This window comes from Xyrauchen texanus, chromosome 18 (assembly GCF_025860055.1).
Source record: "Xyrauchen texanus isolate HMW12.3.18 chromosome 18, RBS_HiC_50CHRs, whole genome shotgun sequence".
NCBI lineage: Eukaryota > Metazoa > Chordata > Actinopteri > Cypriniformes > Catostomidae > Xyrauchen > Xyrauchen texanus.
Window position 1 is genome coordinate 44,082,227 of NC_068293.1, and position 18,373 is coordinate 44,100,599.

General features: G+C 39.5%; 1 protein-coding gene across 3 annotated transcripts in view; it reads left to right on the forward strand.

Moving 5' to 3' along the window:
• Nucleotides 1–41: 41 nt before the first annotated feature.
• ofd1 (OFD1 centriole and centriolar satellite protein) overlaps nucleotides 42–18,373 on the forward strand; it is a 25,921-nt gene continuing 7,589 nt past the window's right edge. For all 3 annotated transcript variants that reach the window (XM_052148470.1, XM_052148471.1, XM_052148472.1), the window contains exons 1-15: nucleotides 42–233; nucleotides 5,123–5,323; nucleotides 5,409–5,477; nucleotides 5,577–5,604; nucleotides 6,083–6,190; nucleotides 7,463–7,599; nucleotides 8,972–9,145; nucleotides 9,231–9,337; nucleotides 9,457–9,576; nucleotides 11,440–11,513; nucleotides 11,690–11,781; nucleotides 12,010–12,199; nucleotides 14,076–14,206; nucleotides 16,381–16,492; nucleotides 18,217–18,373. The exon at nucleotides 18,217–18,373 is cut by the window's right edge and continues 392 nt beyond it. In XM_052148470.1, the coding sequence (XP_052004430.1) occupies nucleotides 132–233; nucleotides 5,123–5,323; nucleotides 5,409–5,477; nucleotides 5,577–5,604; nucleotides 6,083–6,190; nucleotides 7,463–7,599; nucleotides 8,972–9,145; nucleotides 9,231–9,337; nucleotides 9,457–9,576; nucleotides 11,440–11,513; nucleotides 11,690–11,781; nucleotides 12,010–12,199; nucleotides 14,076–14,206; nucleotides 16,381–16,492; nucleotides 18,217–18,373 (1,802 nt within the window). In that variant the 5' untranslated portion in view covers nucleotides 42–131. The remainder of the gene's footprint in view (nucleotides 234–5,122; nucleotides 5,324–5,408; nucleotides 5,478–5,576; nucleotides 5,605–6,082; nucleotides 6,191–7,462; nucleotides 7,600–8,971; nucleotides 9,146–9,230; nucleotides 9,338–9,456; nucleotides 9,577–11,439; nucleotides 11,514–11,689; nucleotides 11,782–12,009; nucleotides 12,200–14,075; nucleotides 14,207–16,380; nucleotides 16,493–18,216) is intronic.

An 18,373-nucleotide genomic window follows, 5' to 3' on the forward strand; every position in this document is an offset into this window, starting at 1 on the left:
GTGCTCTGACAAACAGCCAATGAGATGAGAGGATATGCACCACGTGATCAAGACAAAGCCGGAAGTTCAACAGTTTGTTGGCAGTTAGAAACGGCGCTTTAAAGAGGAGCATCGTCGATTGATCGAGTTACATGAAGATGTCTGTGAGGAAAGAGGAGAGTTTGTCTCCGGATGAGATGCGACAGAAGCTGTATCAGACCTTCAAGAGCCGCGGAGTTCTGGACACACTGAAGGTGACAGACATCTACCTATAAATCTGTCTGTCTGTCTGTCTGTCTGTCTCTCTCTCTGTCTGTCTGTCTGTCGATAAATCAACAAAATTACAAGAAATGACTCACAATGAACAGAAATGATTAAAAATGACAAAGTATCTATCTATCTATGTGTCTGTCAGTCACTATTTCTATCTATCTACTGTATCTATCTATCTATCTATCTATCTATCTATCTATCTATCTATCTATCTATCTGTCTTTCTGTCACTATTTCTATTATCTGTCTGTCACTATTTCTATCTATCTGTCTGTCACTATTTCTATCTGTCTGTCTGTCTGTCTGTCACTATTTCTATCTGTCTGTCACTATTTCTATCTGTCTGTCACTATTTCTATCTGTCTATCTGTCAGTCACTATTTCTATCTGTCTGTCTGTCTGTCGATAAATCAACAAAATTACAAGAAATGACTCACAATGAACAGAAATGATTAAAAATGACAAAGTATCTATCTATCTATCTGTCTGTCAGTCACTATTTCTATCTATCTATCTATCTGTCTATCTATCTATCTATCTATCTATCTATCTATCTATCTATCTATCTATCTGTCTTTCTGTCACTATTTCTATCTATCTGTCTGTCACTATTTCTATCTATCTGTCTGTCACTATTTCTATCTGTCTGTCTGTCTGTCTGTCACTATTTCTATCTATCTGTCTGTCACTATTTCTATCTGTCTGTCACTATTTCTATCTGTCTATCTGTCAGTCACTATTTCTATCTGTCTGTCTGTCTGTCAGTCACTATTTCTATCTATCTGTCTGTCTGTCTGTCACTATTTCTATGTATCTGTCAGTCACTATTTCTATCTGTCTGTCTGTCTGTCACTATTTCTATCTGTCTGTCACTATTTCTATCTATCTATCTATCTATCTATCTATCTATCTATCTATCTATCTATCTATCTATCTGTCTGTCTTTCTGTCACTATTTCTATCTATCTGTCTGTCACTATTTCTATCTATCTGTCTGTCACTATTTCTATCTATCTGTCTGTCTGTCACTATTTCTATCTATCTATCTGTCTGTCACTATTTCTATCTGTCTGTCTGTCTGTCACTATTTCTATCTGTCTGTCACTATTTCTATCTATCTATCTGTCTATCTATCTGTCTATCTGTCTGTCACTATTTCTATCTATCTGTCTGTCACTATTTCTATCTGTCTGTCTGTCTGTCACTATTTCTATCTGTCTGTCACTATTTCTATCTATCTATCTGTCTATCTGTCAGTCACTATTTCTATCTATCTGTCTATCTGTCAGTCACTATTTCTATCTGTCTGTCTGTCTGTCAGTCACTATTTCTATCTATCTGTCTGTCTGTCTGTCACTATTTCTATCTATCTGTCTGTCAGTCACTATTTCTGTCTTTCTGTCACTATTTCTATCTATCTGTCTGTCACTATTTCTATCTGTCTGTCTGTCTGTCACTATTTCTATCTGTCTGTCACTATTTCTATCTATCTATCTGTCAGTCACTATTTCTATCTGTCTGTCTGTCTGTCACTATTTCTATCTGTCTGTCTGTCACTATTTCTATCTATCTGTCAGTCACTATTTCTGTCTATCTGTCAGTCACTATTTCTATCTATCTATCTGTCTGTCTGTCTGTCTGTCACTATTTCTATCTGTCTGTCTGTCAGTCACTATTTCTATCTGTCTGTCTGTCACTATTTCTATCTATCTGTCTGTCTGTCTGTCACTATTTCTATCTGTCTGTCTGTCTGTCACTATTTCTGTCTGTCTGTCTGTCACTATTTCTATCTATCTGTCTGTCACTATTTCTATCTGTCTGTCTGTCTGTCACTATTTCTCTCTGTCTGTCAGTCACTATTTCTATCTGTCTGTCTGTCACTATTTCTATCTATCTGTCTGTCACTATTTCTGTCTGTCACTATTTCTGTCTGTCTGTCAGTCACTATTTCTATCTGTCTGTCTGTCTGTCACTATTTCTATCTATCTATCTGTCTGTCAGTCACTATTTCTATCTATCTATCTGTCTGTCACTATTTCTATCTATCTATCTATCTATCTGTCTGTCACTATTTCTATCTATCTGTCTGTCTGTCTGTCACTATTTCTCTCTGTCTGTCAGTCACTATTTCTATCTGTCTGTCTGTCACTATTTCTATCTATCTGTCTGTCACTATTTCTGTCTGTCACTATTTCTGTCTGTCTGTCAGTCACTATTTCTATCTGTCTGTCTGTCTGTCACTATTTCTATCTATCTATCTGTCTGTCAGTCACTATTTCTATCTATCTGTCTGTCTGTCACTATTTCTATCTATCTATCTATCTGCCTGTCACTATTTCTATCTATCTATCTGTCTGTCACTATTTCTATCTATCTATCTGTCTGTCTGTCTGTCACTATTTCTATCTATCTATCTATCTATCTATCTGTCTGTCTGTCACTATTTCTAACTATCTGTCTGTCTGTCACTATTTCTATCTATCTGTCTGTCTGTCTGTCTGTCACTATATCTATCTGTCTGTCTGTCAGTCACTATTTCTCTCTGTCTGTCTGTCAGTCACTATTTCTATCTATCTATCTATCTGTCTGTCTGTCACTATTTCTAACTATCTGTCTGTCTGTCACTATTTCTAACTATCTGTCTGTCTGTCACTATTTCTATCTATCTGTCTGTCTGTCTGTCACTATATCTATCTGTCTGTCTGTCAGTCACTATTTCTCTCTGTCTGTCTGTCAGTCACTATTTCTATCTGTCTGTCTGTCACTATTTCTGTCTGTCACTATTTCTGTCTGTCTGTCTGTCACTATTTCTGTCTGTCTGTCTGTCTGTCACTATTTCTATCTGTCTGTCTGTCTGTCACTATTTCTATCTATCTATCTATCTATCTATCTATCTATCTATCTATCTATCTGTCTGTCAGTCACTATTTCTATCTATCTATCTGTCTGTCACTATTTCTATCTATCTATCTGTCTGTCACTATATCTAACTATCTGTCTGTCTGTCACTATTTCTATCTATCTGTCTGTCTGTCTGTCACTATATCTATCTGTCTGTCTGTCAGTCACTATTTCTCTCTGTCTGTCAGTCACTATTTCTATCTGTCTGTCTGTCACTATTTCTATCTATCTGTCTGTCACTATTTCTGTCTGTCTGTCTGTCACTCTGTCTGTCTGTCTGTCTGTCTGTCTGTCACTATTTCTATCTGTCTGTCTGTCACTATTTCTATCTGTCTGTCTGTCACTATTTCTATCTGTCTGTCTGTCAGTCACTATTTCTATCTGTCTGTCTGTCTGTCTGTCTGTCTGTCACTATTTCTATCTATCTGTCTGTCATTATTTCTGTCTGTCTGTCAGTCACTATTTCTATCTATCTATCTATCTGTCTTTCTGTCACTATTTCTATCTATCTGTCTGTCACTATTTCTATCTATCTGTCTGTCACTATTTCTGTCTATCTGTCTGTCTGTCAGTCAGTCACTATTTCTATCTATCTGCCTGTCACTATTTCTATCTATCTGCCTGTCTGTCACTATTTCTATCTATCTGCCTGTCTGTCTCTCTGTGTCTATCTGCTGAAAAATCAACGAAATGGCTCAAAATGTCAAAATATCTGTCTGTCTGTCACTATTTCTGTTCTGTCTGTCTGTCTATCTGCCTGTCTGTCAGTCACTATTTCTTTCTGACTGTCTGTCTATCTGTCTGTCTGTCTGTCAGTCGCTATTTCTGTTCTGTTCTGTCTGTCTGTCTATCTGCCTGTCTGTCAGTCACTATTTCTTTCTGACTGTCTGTCTATCTGCCTGTCTGTCAGTCACTATTTCTATCTGTCTGTCTGTCTGTCAGTCACTATTTCTTTCTGACTGTCTGTCTATCTGCCTGTCTGTCAGTCACTATTTCTATCTGTCTGTCTTTCTGTCAGTCGCTATTTCTGTTCTGTCTATCTATCTGTCTGTCAGTCGCTATTTCTGTTCTGTCTATCTATCTGTCTGTCTGCCGAAAAATCAATGAAATGGCTCAAAATGTTAAAATATCTGTCTGTCTGTTTATTTATTTATTTAAATATGTTATTTGTTTGTTTGTTTGTTTGTCTGTCTATTTATCTATCTGTCTGTCTGTTTATTTATTGAAATACTATTTTATTTATCTATCTGCTAGTTTGTCTGTATCTCTGTGGCTCTGTGGTGGGCAATGCCATCTGTTGAGGGTCCAACATTTATATTTCCCTATATAAAGCTGAAGATATAAATATTGTGAAACATCTGAAGTGCCTAAGACTTTTGCACAGTAATATATGTAGGAAATCATGAGCACTCATGAGACTCCAATCATATCAGTAACCTTATAAAAGCTGTTTTATTCTACATGGAGAGGGTCCGCACATGTTACAGTCAAATGACCACCCGAATACTACTTGCTTAATCTCAGTAACCGTCCTGTTATTGGACATATTCACTCCCTTATTAAAGTAATCATGACTGACTGTGTATACTACATTTCTGCAATAGCTTCTGAAACTTAAATCTATTGATTTAAATTATTCTGCATCCAAGCCACTAGGTGTCACTGTAAGTCCAAGATGACACAAATCCCACTTTAATGTCTGAAAGTCCTCAGTGAGCATGCTGAAGGTGACTGGTGCAAGGATACAAAAATCATGACCTCTGACCTTACGATAAATGCACATATGCCAATATTATTTAGATGTAAAAGCATGTTTTTGCCCTTTTCACGTTGAATGTAACCACACCTATTACTGTCGTTCTTACCGGCTTAGCAAGTGTTGTGCTTATACCTGTTTACATTTCAACGGCAAAAGTAGACAATAATACGTCTCATGTTTTTCCTATATTTTGCTCTGTCTGTTACCCAGACGCAGCTCCGGAATCAGCTCATCCAGGAGCTGCAGCAGCCGGCGCGTCGAGGAGAGACTGTTCTCAGACCAGCTGCGGCTCACACTGACTCTGTGTTAGTGTCTGCATGCAACTCCGTCGTCATAGATCACCTGCGGAGTGTGGGATATGACTACACACTGTCTGTCTTCTATCCAGAGAGTGGAATGAACAAAGACAAGGTGATTTGATGTGGCTACATACACATTATAATAAAGTTCCTTGTAGATTTGTCGATGACAGTTTGCTTGTTTGTTTGACTTCAAGGTGTTGTCAACCAGAGATCTTCTTCAGCTAATCAAAATCAGCCCTCATTTGCCTTTATATAAAGCGCTGGTAATTAAACATCTATTTGTTCCGTGTAATGACAGTAGAATTAGCCATTGCCTTTCTTTAACATGTTCGGTTCTTTCTTATGCTTTCATGTGTGAACAGATCTCAAATATCCAGAAGGGAGAGAAAGGTAAGTTATATAATTAAAGTACTTTGTTATTAAATCACATTATTGGGGCGCTGTGTATCTCAGCGAGTATTGACGCTGACTATCACACCTGGAGTCGTGAGTTTGAATCCAAGGTGTGTTGAGTGACTCCAGTCAGGTCTCCTTAGCAACCACATTGGCCCGGTTGCTAGGGAGGGTAGAGTCACATGGGGTAACCTCCTCGTGGTGGTGATTAGTGGTTCTCTCAATGGGGCGTGTGGTGAGTTGTGTGTGGATCGCGGAGAGTAGCATGAGCCTCCACATGCTGTGAGTCTCCGCGGTGTCATGCACAACGAGTCACGTGATCAGATTCGCGGATTGACGGTCTCAGACATGGAGGCAACTGAGACTCGTCCTCCGGCAACCGGATTGAGATGAGAACTTTAATGGCGTTTCACTTTGAATCGGCTGTACCATCTCTGTGATGACCATCATAATGAAGATGGATTTTTCCCTACAGGGTTCTTGTTGAGTCTCCTCACAGAGTTGACCGACCATCATGTTTCTAGAGAGCGCTGTGATACATCAACGCAGACCACCTCTACACCAGCACATAAAGAATCTCTCGGTAGGACGAAGACAATTCTGTCATCATTTATCATGAAAGTTACGTAAATGTAGTCCAACAAAGTCATTATTCACTGATAATCTGAATTATTCCTTCAACCCTTTAATGGATAGTGACCTGGGACCTCATTCCACCCGCTGTACCTCATCCATTTTTTTCGGGGGGAGTTATGCCGACACCTCTTTTAGTATTTCTCAACCTTTTTCTTCTAAATAATATAGCAAAAAAAAAAAGTGCAAAATTGCTAAAAATGTATTTTTTATAACCGCTTAATTACTAAGTGTATCATTAATTACGTTTTTATTTTTTTTTGCAATTCCATAAGTCGTATTTTTATGATTATTTCACATCAATACAAGTTTAATATCACAAGATATATATATATACAGTATTTCTTTGTTTATTGCCAGACAAATTACGACTATATCACGTTTATTTTCCGTGTGAAAATGGAGAATTATCAGGATCTCAGACGCGTGTACACACACATTATACAGGCCATTTCTTACTCAAGGTGGCGCTGTTGTTTCAGTGATTGATTTGATTTACATTTAACATTGCTATTGTGCGAAGAAGCAATGTGGAAGTAAACTATAGCAAGTTTAACACATGAACAGTATGATTTGGATATTGTCATTTTGGGTGTACTTCTGCAATATTGTGAGTTGTGCGTCTATTTAGACTGTGTGAATATATTCCATTGTTTTATTTTCTAATTGTCTTGAAAATGTTTTGAAAATTGGACACTATTTTGGCATTTTGTATTTCCATTTGTGACCGATATACAGTAAGAGCCGGGTCATTAAAGACCCGAGGTGTGTAGTGATGTTTGGTGAAACACCCATGCATTTAAGGGTAAAGTACATTTATTTACATTACATACATGCATTTTGGCAGACGCTTTTATACTGTGCACTTATTACAGGGACACTAGCAACCTGGAGTTAAGAGACTTGCTCGAGGACACAATGGTGGTGTTTGTGGGGATAGAACCAGCAACCTCCTGATTACAAGTTCTGTGCTTTAGCCCACTACGCCACCACCACTCCGTATTTTGCCTAATTCATTCTGTTTTCAGCTGCCAATAGGAGTGTATTATTTTCAGCTCTGTTTAACACATTTAAATCCATTCAGAAAGTTTTACCCCAAAGTCAGTGCAGAAAAGACATAAAAAGGCTGCAGATCTTTGCTTTATGTTTTACCCACCAGCTACTTTATTGTTCATTTGAACATTTTCAACAAACTCTCACGTCATGTTGACATGGTTTGCAGTTGAGAAGATGCAGTTGATTGATGAGGAGTATGAAGGTATTCGACACAGAGGAGACCGCTGGGCGTCAGTTGAGGCAAAGCTCGCAGAATACAGGAAGGAGATCCACGAGCAAGCTCAGGTGGAGCTGAATGCAAAGGTCTGTATCTCCGACACCTGGTCCGCTAACATATATCCATGGACCTTTCTTATAGGAAATGTAGCAGCTGTAAGCATGACATCATTCACAACTGATTTTACTTCAGTAATGTGATGTGTTTGTTAGCAAAACATGATATTCAATGAAAATTAGTTTTTTTCCTAATGTGTTAATTAGAATTCTAGTGACATTTAACAAAACTAAAGATTCTTTTTGTCATATTTTACAAATAAAATTGTAAACAGATTTATTTATTTTTATTTGTTTTTAGGTGGAATTATTTTAGGTGGGAAAAAATTTAAATATGAAGAAAAAAAATCTATATACATTAGGATTGCACGGTTTACCGGTACTAATGAAGTATCGCGATACCATTAAAATGTAAACGGTATGATATCATCTTGTTGCTAGTATCGGTACCATATTACCGTATGCTGTCATTAGGAAAATGATACGAGATGTGACAGTTTTGAGATGAAATCAATGACGAATTGAAAATTAAATTAAATAAAAACCTCTGGATATGGCCAAGTGTGATCATTAAACAATAGAAGGATTTAATTAAACGAAATAATATACAATCAAATGCGCTGCGCGCTACAGAATGAATGAGGTGCCGCTGTGTCATACGCATTGCACACACACGCGCACAAACGCAACACACACTACTGGTGCTTAATATTCATGCAGTGTGTTTGGAGTATAAACGGCTGTTAACACTTAAATACACTCCTCCGGTGCAGCTCGGAGATTTCAGCTCGAGAGTCACGAAGGGATTATCCCAGCATTAATGGGAAGCTTGATATAACTAACCCGTCAAAAACAGGAAGAACTCACAGTTCTGTCAAAATAAAAGTCCCCCTTAAATGACCGCTCTATTCAACTGGATGCGTGAAATTGAAGACAGAAAAATATATCTGCTGCATAAAATTGTAATATTCCAAAAGTAGCAATAATACTCATAATAACCATTATATCATTTTAAATGGTTGGTTTATTATTAATATTATTATTATTTGTAAGCAATAACACATATGCAAGTGATTTATCAGCATGTTGTGATTCAGCCATAGCAGCCTTGTGCCACAGGTAATCAGATTTCTCTTTTTCGTTAATGTTTTCATTAATACTGTGTGGCTCTGTTGTGCAACATTTTATTTCATGTATAACTACATAATACATACATAACCTTCAAACTGTTTCTTTCCTTTTCTAGTAACTGTACGTGGCTTTGCTCGTTGTCACGGCGTAATCGTTTTAGATCACATGATCTCATCCAAGTCCTTCATATACAGGATTTGCACACATGATGATGATGATGATGATGATGATGAATTGTGATGCAGTGTTTGTTTTCTCCATCATAATGCAGCTGCAGCACTTTATGGATGCAGAGATCACAAAGGTGAAGAGAGAGGAGCAAGAGAAATCTCGTAAGGAAATCCTAGAGCTGAGACGGGACATGGAGAGAACGTATGAGCACAAATCGGAGGCGCTGATGAGTCGAGAGAGAAACGCCATTGAGCGATTACAGAAACAACAGGAGGTACGAAGCCTCCACACGGTCACCGAGTAATAACTAACTTCATTTCGCTCCAACTCTTACACCTCCGATCTTCTGTCCACTTCAGATAGTGGAGAAGGAGATTTATGCTCAAAGACAAGCGCTGCTGAACGACATTGAAACGGTGAGGAGCAGAGAGGCAGAACTAAAACAGAGAGTGGAAGACTTTGACAAGTGAGTAATAACTGGGTTTGTACTGTTATACTAGAGTCCCTCGAAACTGCTATTATCATTCATTAGATGCCAAAATCATGCATATAATACCCCTGAAAATGATTTGAATCTCTTGACAGGACACGTAAGCTACACGAGGAGAAGGTGACGAGCATGGATGATGTTCTTCGGAGGAGAGAACTGTCTGTGAAGAGCATGGAAGACTCATTCAATCAGAAACTGAAGAGCGAGTTGATGAAGTGAGCTCAAATGTTGTCTTGGAGCATCGCAATTATACTTTACAATACTGTAACAGTATAAGGATGGGCAAGGAGGAGGCGGGCACAGGCTGAACTGTAAACATAATGTTTCATAAGAAACTCGACATAAAACATACACAGGCACACATGCAACGCGGCAGTGTGTGTCTCTCTCTCTCTCTCTCTCTCTCTCTGATCAGCTGATTCAGCGGCGTGCTCCATCACGGCCTGGCCTCGCCCTCCTCCTAGTCACACATACATTTCCACATTTTTAATTGAAACCTCGTTTATGACTGATGTTCATCAGACCTGCAGATGGCGCTCTTGTAAAAGTTAATTCATATTTCTGATCAGGATATGCAATGAGACGGTGGAAGTGGCATGGTTCACCCAAAAATGAAAATTCTCTCATCGTTTACTCACCCTCATGCCATCCCGGCTGTGTGTGACTTTCTTTCTTCTGCTGAACACAATTGAAGATTGTGACACAAGAACTGTGGGGAATTCTCCAAGAAGCTTGGGACATCCTATCTGCCAACAACCAAGAAAAACTGTGTCCAAGTGTTCCATCTAGGAGAATTGGGGCTGTTAGGGTTAGGGTAACCCTAACCCTAGGGGTAACCCTAACGCTTGGCCTGCCCCACTATCCACAAAATATTTTACTAGTCCTGATATCAAGAATTGGCATTTTAAGGGGTCTGGGTATCTCTGCGAGTATTGACGCTGACTATCGCACCTGGAGTCGTGAGTTTGAATCCAGGGCGTGCTGAGTGACTCCAGTCAGGTCTCCTTAGCAACCAAATTGGCCCGGTTGCTAGGGAGGGTAGAGTCACATGGGGTAACCTCCTCGTGGTCGCTATAATGTGGTTCTCGCTCTCGGTGGGGCGTGTGCTGAGTGACTCCAGTCAGGTCTCCTTAGCAACCAAATTGTCCCGGTTGCTAGGGAGGGTAGAGTCACATGGGGTAACCTCCTCGTGGTGGTGATTAGTGGTTCTCTCAATGGGGCGTGTGGTGAGTTGTGTGTGGATCGTGGAGAGTAGCATGAGCCTCCACATGCTGTGAGTCTCCGCGGCATCATGCACAACGAGTCACGTGATCAGATGCGCGTGATTGACGGTCTCAGAAGCGGACGCAACTGAGACTTGTCCTCCACCACAAGGATTGAAGCGAGTATCCACGTCACCACGAGGACCTGCTAAGTAGTGGGAATTGGCTATTTTTAAATCAGGAGAAATTAGAAAGAATTGGCATTTTAACTAGTGAAAATATAATTACAGATATCAATAATTCATATCCAACACATGATTAAAAGTCAATTAGCTTGCGTGCTTTCTCTCTGTTATGTAAAAATCCTATTTATAGATATCACTGCTAGAGATATCGGTTTTACCGATTAATCTGTGCCGATATTTGCTTTTGGAACTAAGTTATCTGCAAAAATGTACGTCTTTCATTATTGACCACATTCATCGATACTTTTATTCTCACTTCAATGCATATTTTGTTATTTTGATTGGATAATGACGTGTTTCTGAATTGAAAAAGCAACTGTATGGAAACGTGCCACGTCAGCACAAACATCGTGTCGCCAACGAATAATAATAAACCTCATTAAACCGCATCTGCTGAATATATAGGCAATAAAATAAGAGTCTCTTGTGTGTTTTGGGCTTGTCCCACATTATGCACCATATCTTCATATTTGTATAAATTTTAGCCTCTGTCTGCGCATGTCACCGTAACAAAAGACTAAGAAACATTTAATAAATCAAGCCTTTTACACCACCTTTGTTATCGGTATTGGTAAAATCCATTATCAGTCGACCTCTACTCACTGCAAACTGAACATTTGTGTTATTTTAGATACCAGCTGGAACTCCGAGAAGATAACGTGAAGAGAACCGAACAGCTGACTGAAAATGAGAACAAGAACAAAGGTATGTGTTTGTGTAAAGATACAGTTAATATTACACATTCATGCATTTAATTACATCATCATCAGTGTGTACCTGCGTTGCATTATTTATTATTTGTTTATAGGGAATTAATTGTGTTAATCAGTCCGTACTGTCAATGTTATTGTTGATTAAGTGTCGACTTTTCCCATTTGCAGCAGAAACGCTTCGTCTGCAGAAACAGTCTGCAGTTATTGATGCAAAAGCAGAAGAACATGAGAGACATTTAACAGAACGCAAACTTTTAGAGGTAAACACGTCAAGAAGCATGAAAGTATGGAATAGCCTTTGCACATCAGTGCTAGGATTACTTGCGTCATTTTGCCCATGTACAATGCTTTTTACAAACCCTTAAAGGAAATACTACTTTTATTCTAAGGTCAGTGTGAATGAATGAGTTCTTCTTAAGATGTGCAGTATGTGAATGAAGCTTTCACTGTACGTGACGTGAACAAAACCGAGAACTGTTTTGTTGCAGGTTGAGTTGGAGTCGGTGCGGTCACAGGCGTCTCTGTTAGCACAACAGAACAATCTGCTCCGAGAGAGACTGGAGAACATGAGTGATTATCCCGCGCTGAAGAGAGAAACGCTCGAGCTGCACAAAAATATTACACTCATGAGACAACAGATAGAGGAGAACCAGCTGGAGAACCAGAGACTCAGACAAGGTGAAGCATTCACACTTTCTCTGTGCCAGTGAATAGCAATACTGGGAACATTGACAGAGTGTTTTATAACTGGGTCCTCATGGGCAGAAAAATTGCTCCATCGAAAATTGCTAACATAGCTTAAAGTTTTTCTAATGGAACTAGTTCTCAGTTCCCATCCCTAGAGATAATAGTGTGATAGTGATGACACTTAATTTGACATCTCTAGCAAAATTATCGCAAATACGTTGTGAATATTCAATATATCACCTATATTGACATTAAAACCAGTATGGTGTGCAGAAAATGCACAGAAAAACATTTTATTTGCAAGATGCATGCCATCATAACTACACAACGCATAAAGCCATTGCATCATTATTTACTGTTTTTATATGGTTTACTCTTTGCTCTTTTCATGCATATATTGTTGTTCATTATTGCTGTTCACCTGTCTGACTTTGCCAAATAAGTGTTTGCGATAGAAAATTTGAAATTGCTAAATGTTTACTCTGATTCTTCTGTTTTAAACTCTAATTGAATTTCAGATGTTTGCCGTTCATTTCTGTTAATAATAAAATGCTGAACTTTGACAAATAATAGTTTGATAACATTTAAATATATATCCAAATGCATAACTTGTGATAAAATGTCAAATTAGGTTACAACAAGCCATCGGACTACCCCGTAGGGGGCTGCATAGAACACTGCTGCCATCTACTGGCTATTATTGTCATGACACGATTTTCAAGCCATGTTATTTATATTTTGTTCACCAGGTGGCAGCAATCTGCCTCCAATATGTCACATTCTTATTATTTCTTCATGTTTCAACTTCTAGAAGTGTAGGTTTTACTAAAGTTTAATAAATGTGCTTATTTGCATATGCAAATTAGTGGTACAATTGAGAAATTGACATGCAAATAAGCTCATAAAGGCATCAAATCTCAAAATATTACTGCTGCCATCTGCTGGCTATTATTGTCATGACATGATTTTCAAGCCATGTTATTTATATTTTGTTCACCAGCAATCTGCCTCCAATATGTCACAGTCTCATTTATGTCAAATGTGCTTATTTGCATATGCAAATTAGCACATTCTCATTTATGTCAAATGCGCTTATTTACACATGCAAATTAGCACATTCTCATTTATGTCAAATGTGGTCCTCCCAGTCACTTTTGACCTGAAAGAGCAAAGGTATAACCTTTTATTTTATTATTTTATGCCTTTGAGCTTATTTGCATGTCAATTTCTCAATTGTACCATTAATTTGCATATGCAAATAAGCACATTTGACATAAATGAGTGAACAATTACTGGTGAACAAAATATAAATAACATGGCTTGAAAATCATGTCATGACAATAATAGCCAGTAGATGGCAGCAGTAATATTTTGAGATTTAATGCCTTTATGAGCTTATTTGCATGTCAATTTCTCAATTTGCATATGCAAATATGCACATTTGACATAAATGAGAATGAGAGTCAAACGTAGGGCTCATTTATATCAAGTGTTGTTTTGCAATTCGAAACAGCCGATATGTTGAATTTTCCAGGTCCAAGTGGTGAATCAACAACCGCAACTGATTCCATTTCTCAATCATGTTTTAGCAGGTTTGTTTGTGCATCTATTCCAAGAGTGAAAAATAACAACAAACATATGCAGACTAAATATGCAATTTAAACCCATTGATCCCAAAAATCATCACTGTTTGTGTGCGTTGGGTTTTGCTCTCTTGGCGGGAATTATGCAACTTCTGGGAAATCATTGATTATGTTTGTAATCATACGTATACACAATCGTGACATAGTAACATTCTGTGTTTAAACTCATTCAGATGTGATGATGATGTGTAATGAGGTGTGATGTGTTGGTGCTGCTGGTTTAGATCTCAGCGCACCATCTAAAGAGCAGCTGGCACTTCAGACGGAGCTCAGGAGACTCGAGACGGCTCGCAGACTGGACAAGGAGGAGTTCGAGACACAGAAACAGGTGTTGCACAAGCAGCTCCAGTATGAGGTGGGTCTGAACTCTTGAGGACATGTTTTTAGGTATTTGTTTTATTGAAGTCCTTCCATTAAGTGACACTATGTGTGTTGAGGAATTGACCGTACATTTTATGGTTCAGTCCTTTTATCATTTATTTTTGGTACTTTTCAAATGTCTTTTATTTGACTGTTTTAGCCTTCAGGATTTCCATATTAAACAATGAAATTACATTTAGTTACTATTAATTATTACATTAGCATGTTACTTTTAAAACAAAACTTATGCTCATCTGAAGAAAGAGTGAAATAAACATAAACACAATTTAATATTAATTGTGTGAAAATTATTTATATTGAATGTTGCAAAATTACGACTGTCTCACAGTGGCGTCGTTTTGCCGTAATACAGTTTGGTCAAAAGTTAGTTCACTTGTTAACCAAGTGGACAAAAGTGTCAGTGAAGAGCATGAAATATGAGTCAAAACTTCAAGAGAGATGTCACTTTTTATTATTGGCTGTCATTTCCCAATCAAGCTGCAATTTGTCCAAAATAAATGTGAAAATATGATTTAATTGTGTGGAATTATGATGCATCAAATGTTAGCTATGAAATGAGCCTTAGCAACCCAAATGAGTCGGACATTTTATTTGAATTCTGTTACGCACGGCTCGGAATTCTATTACGGAAGGAATTCTATTACGCACGGCTCGGAATTCTATTACGCACGGCTCAGAATTCTATTACGCACGGCTCAGAATTCTATTACGCAAGGAATTCTATTACGCACGGCTCAGAATTCTATTACGCACGGCTCAGAATTCTATTACGCAAGGAATTCTATTACGCACGGCTCAGAATTCTATTACGCACGGCTCAGAATTCTATTACGCACGGCTCAGAATTCTATTACGCAAGGAATTCTATTACGTAAGGAATTCTATTACGCACGGCTCAGAATTCTATTACACACGGCTCAGAATTCTATTACGCACAGCTCAGAATGGCTTAGAATTCTATTACGCACGGCTCGGAATTCTATTACGCACGGCTCAGAATGGCTCGGAATTCTATTACGCACGGCTCGGAATTCTATTACGCACGGCTCAGAATTCTATTACGCAAGGAATTCTATTACGCACGGCTCAGAATGGCTCGGAATTCTATTACGCAAGGCTCGGAATTCTATTACGCACGGCTCAGAATGGCTCAGAATTCTATTACGCACGGCTCAGAATGGCTCAGAATTCTATTACGCACGGCTCGGAATTCTATTACGCAAGGAATTCTATTACGCATGGCTCAGAATTCTATTACGCACGGCTCAGAATGGCTCAGAATTCTATTACGCATGGCTCAGAATGGCTCAGAATTCTATTACGCACGGCTCAGAATTCTATTACGCACGGCTCATAAAGGCTCAGAATTCTATTACGCACGGCTCATAAAGGCTCAGAATTCTATTACGCACGGCTCATAATGGCTCAGAATTCTATTACGCACGACTCATAAAGGCTCAGAATTCTATTACGCACGGCTCAGAATGGCTCGGAATTCTATTACGCACAGCTCGGAATTCTATTACGCACGGCTCAGAATTCTATTACGCAAGGAATTCTATTACGCATGGCTCAGAATTCTATTACGCACGGCTCAGAATGGCTCAGAATTCTATTACGCATGGCTCAGAATGGCTCAGAATTCTATTACGCACGGCTCAGAATTCTATTACGCACGGCTCATAAAGGCTCAGAATTCTATTACGCACGGCTCATAAAGGCTCAGAATTCTATTACGCACGGCTCATAATGGCTCAGAATTCTATTACGCACGGCTCAGAATGGCTCGGAATTCTATTACGCACGGCTCAGAATTCTATTACGCAAGGAATTCTATTACGCATGGCTCAGAATTCTATTACGCACGGAATTCTATTACGCACGGCTCAGAATGGCTCAGAATTCTATTACGCACGGCTCAGAATTCTATTACGCACGGAATTCTATTACGCACGCCTCAGAATTCGTTTGTAGACAAATTACATCAACTGCTGAGAGTGTGAAACATGTTTAAATAAGTCTTTCTAGAAGTCCACAGAGTTAAAATTGCCTGAAGTTGAAGAAACCCCCACATCTATTTTCCTGTTGAAATGTACAGTATTTAGGATCAGCTCATAGTAAAGCGTGAGTGTTTGTGTCTTTGTGAAGGTTCAGCAGTGTGCGCTGTTGAAAGCTCAGCTCCTGGAGTGTGAGGAACGGACACGCTGGATGACCTCTCAGACTGAAGAGGTCAAACTACAGCTGAGACAGACACAACAAGGTTCCTTCACACGTTGCATGTGGCCTTTTGTGTCTCTATGAATCATTGATGTATAATCATTTCCTCTAGTAGATCTGGATTCCTGTTACTCTACGCTTGCCTGATTTGACTGTTTGCAAAAACAATAGATCCATTACTGGTTTGTAGTGAGTCTTTAGTCATGCTCCATAATATTTACAACTAAAAATGTTTGGCAGAGAACTCGATGAATCGGACATTTGAATCTTATGAAACCTATCAAGAACACGTCCAGCTCACATTTCACCCCAAAATCAATAGAAAAAAGAATCCGAGAAATATATATATGTGTGTGCGAGAGAGGGCGTGCGTGTGAGAGAGGGCGCGCGCACTTGCGTGAGAGAGCGCGAGGTGCGTGAGAGAGAGAGCGAGAGAGAGAGAGAGAGAGTGAGTGCGTTTGTGAGAGTGAGTGAGAGAGAGTGTGTGTGTGTGTGTGTGAGTGAGTGCGTGCGTGCGTGTGCGAGAGAGTGAGTGAGTGCGTTTGTGAGAGTGAGTGAGAGAGAGAGAGAGTGTGTGTGTGTGTGTGTGTGTGTGTGTGTGTGAGTGAGTGCGTGTGTGAGAGAGAGAGAGAGAGAGTGAGTGAGTGCGTTTGTCAGAGTGAGTGAAATAGAGAGAGTGTGTGTGTGTGTGTGTGTGAGTGAGTGCGTGTGTGTGAGAGAGAGAGAGAGAGAGAGAATGAGTGAGTGCGTTTGTCAGAGTGAGAGAGAGAGTGAGTGAGTGAGTGAGTGCGTGTGTGAGAGAGAGAGAGAGAGAGAGAGAGTGAGTGCGTTTGTCTGAGTGAGTGAGTGAGTGAGAGTGAGTGCGTTTGTGAGAGTGAGAGAGAGTGTGTGTGTGTGTGTGTGTGTGAGTGAGTGCGTGTGCGAGAGAGAGAGAGAGTGAGTGAGTGCGTTTGTGAGAGAGAGTGTGTGTGTGTGTGTGTGAGTGAGTGCGTGTGCGAGAGAGAGAGTGAGTGAGTGCGTTTGTGAGAGAGAGTGTGTGTGTGTGTGTGTGAGTGAGTGCGTGTGCGAGAGAGAGAGAGAGTGAGTGAGTGCGTTTGTGAGAGTGAGTGAGAGAGAGAGTGTGTGTGTGTGTGCGTGTGCGAGAGAGAGAGAGTGAGTGAGTGCGTTTGTGAGAGTGAGTGAGAGAGAGTGTGTGTGTGTGTGTGAGTGAGTGCGTGTGCGAGAGAGAGAGAGTGAGTGAGTGCGTTTGTGAGAGTGAGTGAGAGAGAGTGTGTGTGTGTGTGTGAGTGAGTGCGTGTGCGAGAGAGAGAGAGTGTGTGAGTGAGTGCGTGTGTGAGAGAGAGAGAGAGAGTGTGTGTGTGTGTGTGTGTGTGTGTGTGTGTGTGTGTGTGTGTGTGTGTGTGTGTGTGTGTTCATTTTGGTGAATCAAAAACGTTCTGAACAGCAAATCGTTTATTTAATCAATTATGGTAATCAGAAGGTTGCTGGTTGGATCCCCACAGTCACCACCATTGTGTCCTGATGAAGTATTCAGAGTGAATGCTGGATGTAATTGATAGACAGTGAGTAGTTAAAGATACACATAATGATGCATAATGTATCAGACATTATGCATGAATATTTAGACTAGTTTGCATGCTAGACACTTTCAAAGTATGTATTTGTGTCTTTCGGTGGTAGAGTTGTGGCCGTTTGGTCTTTATCTCTCAACTCGTTCTTCTTCTTTTGTTTCTCTGCTTGTTGTGTTGTTCCGTGATTGGATCACAGCTCTGGAGAATGAGATCCTTCGAAATCCCAAACCTTCCCTCGTAGACCGTTCGCTTCTCACTTTGAGCTCTGATAAACTGCTTCCTCCTGATGTTTACATAGACAGTGCTGTTCTCATGAAGGCCAGGCCTTCTGACGGTAATTTATGTGAAGCAGG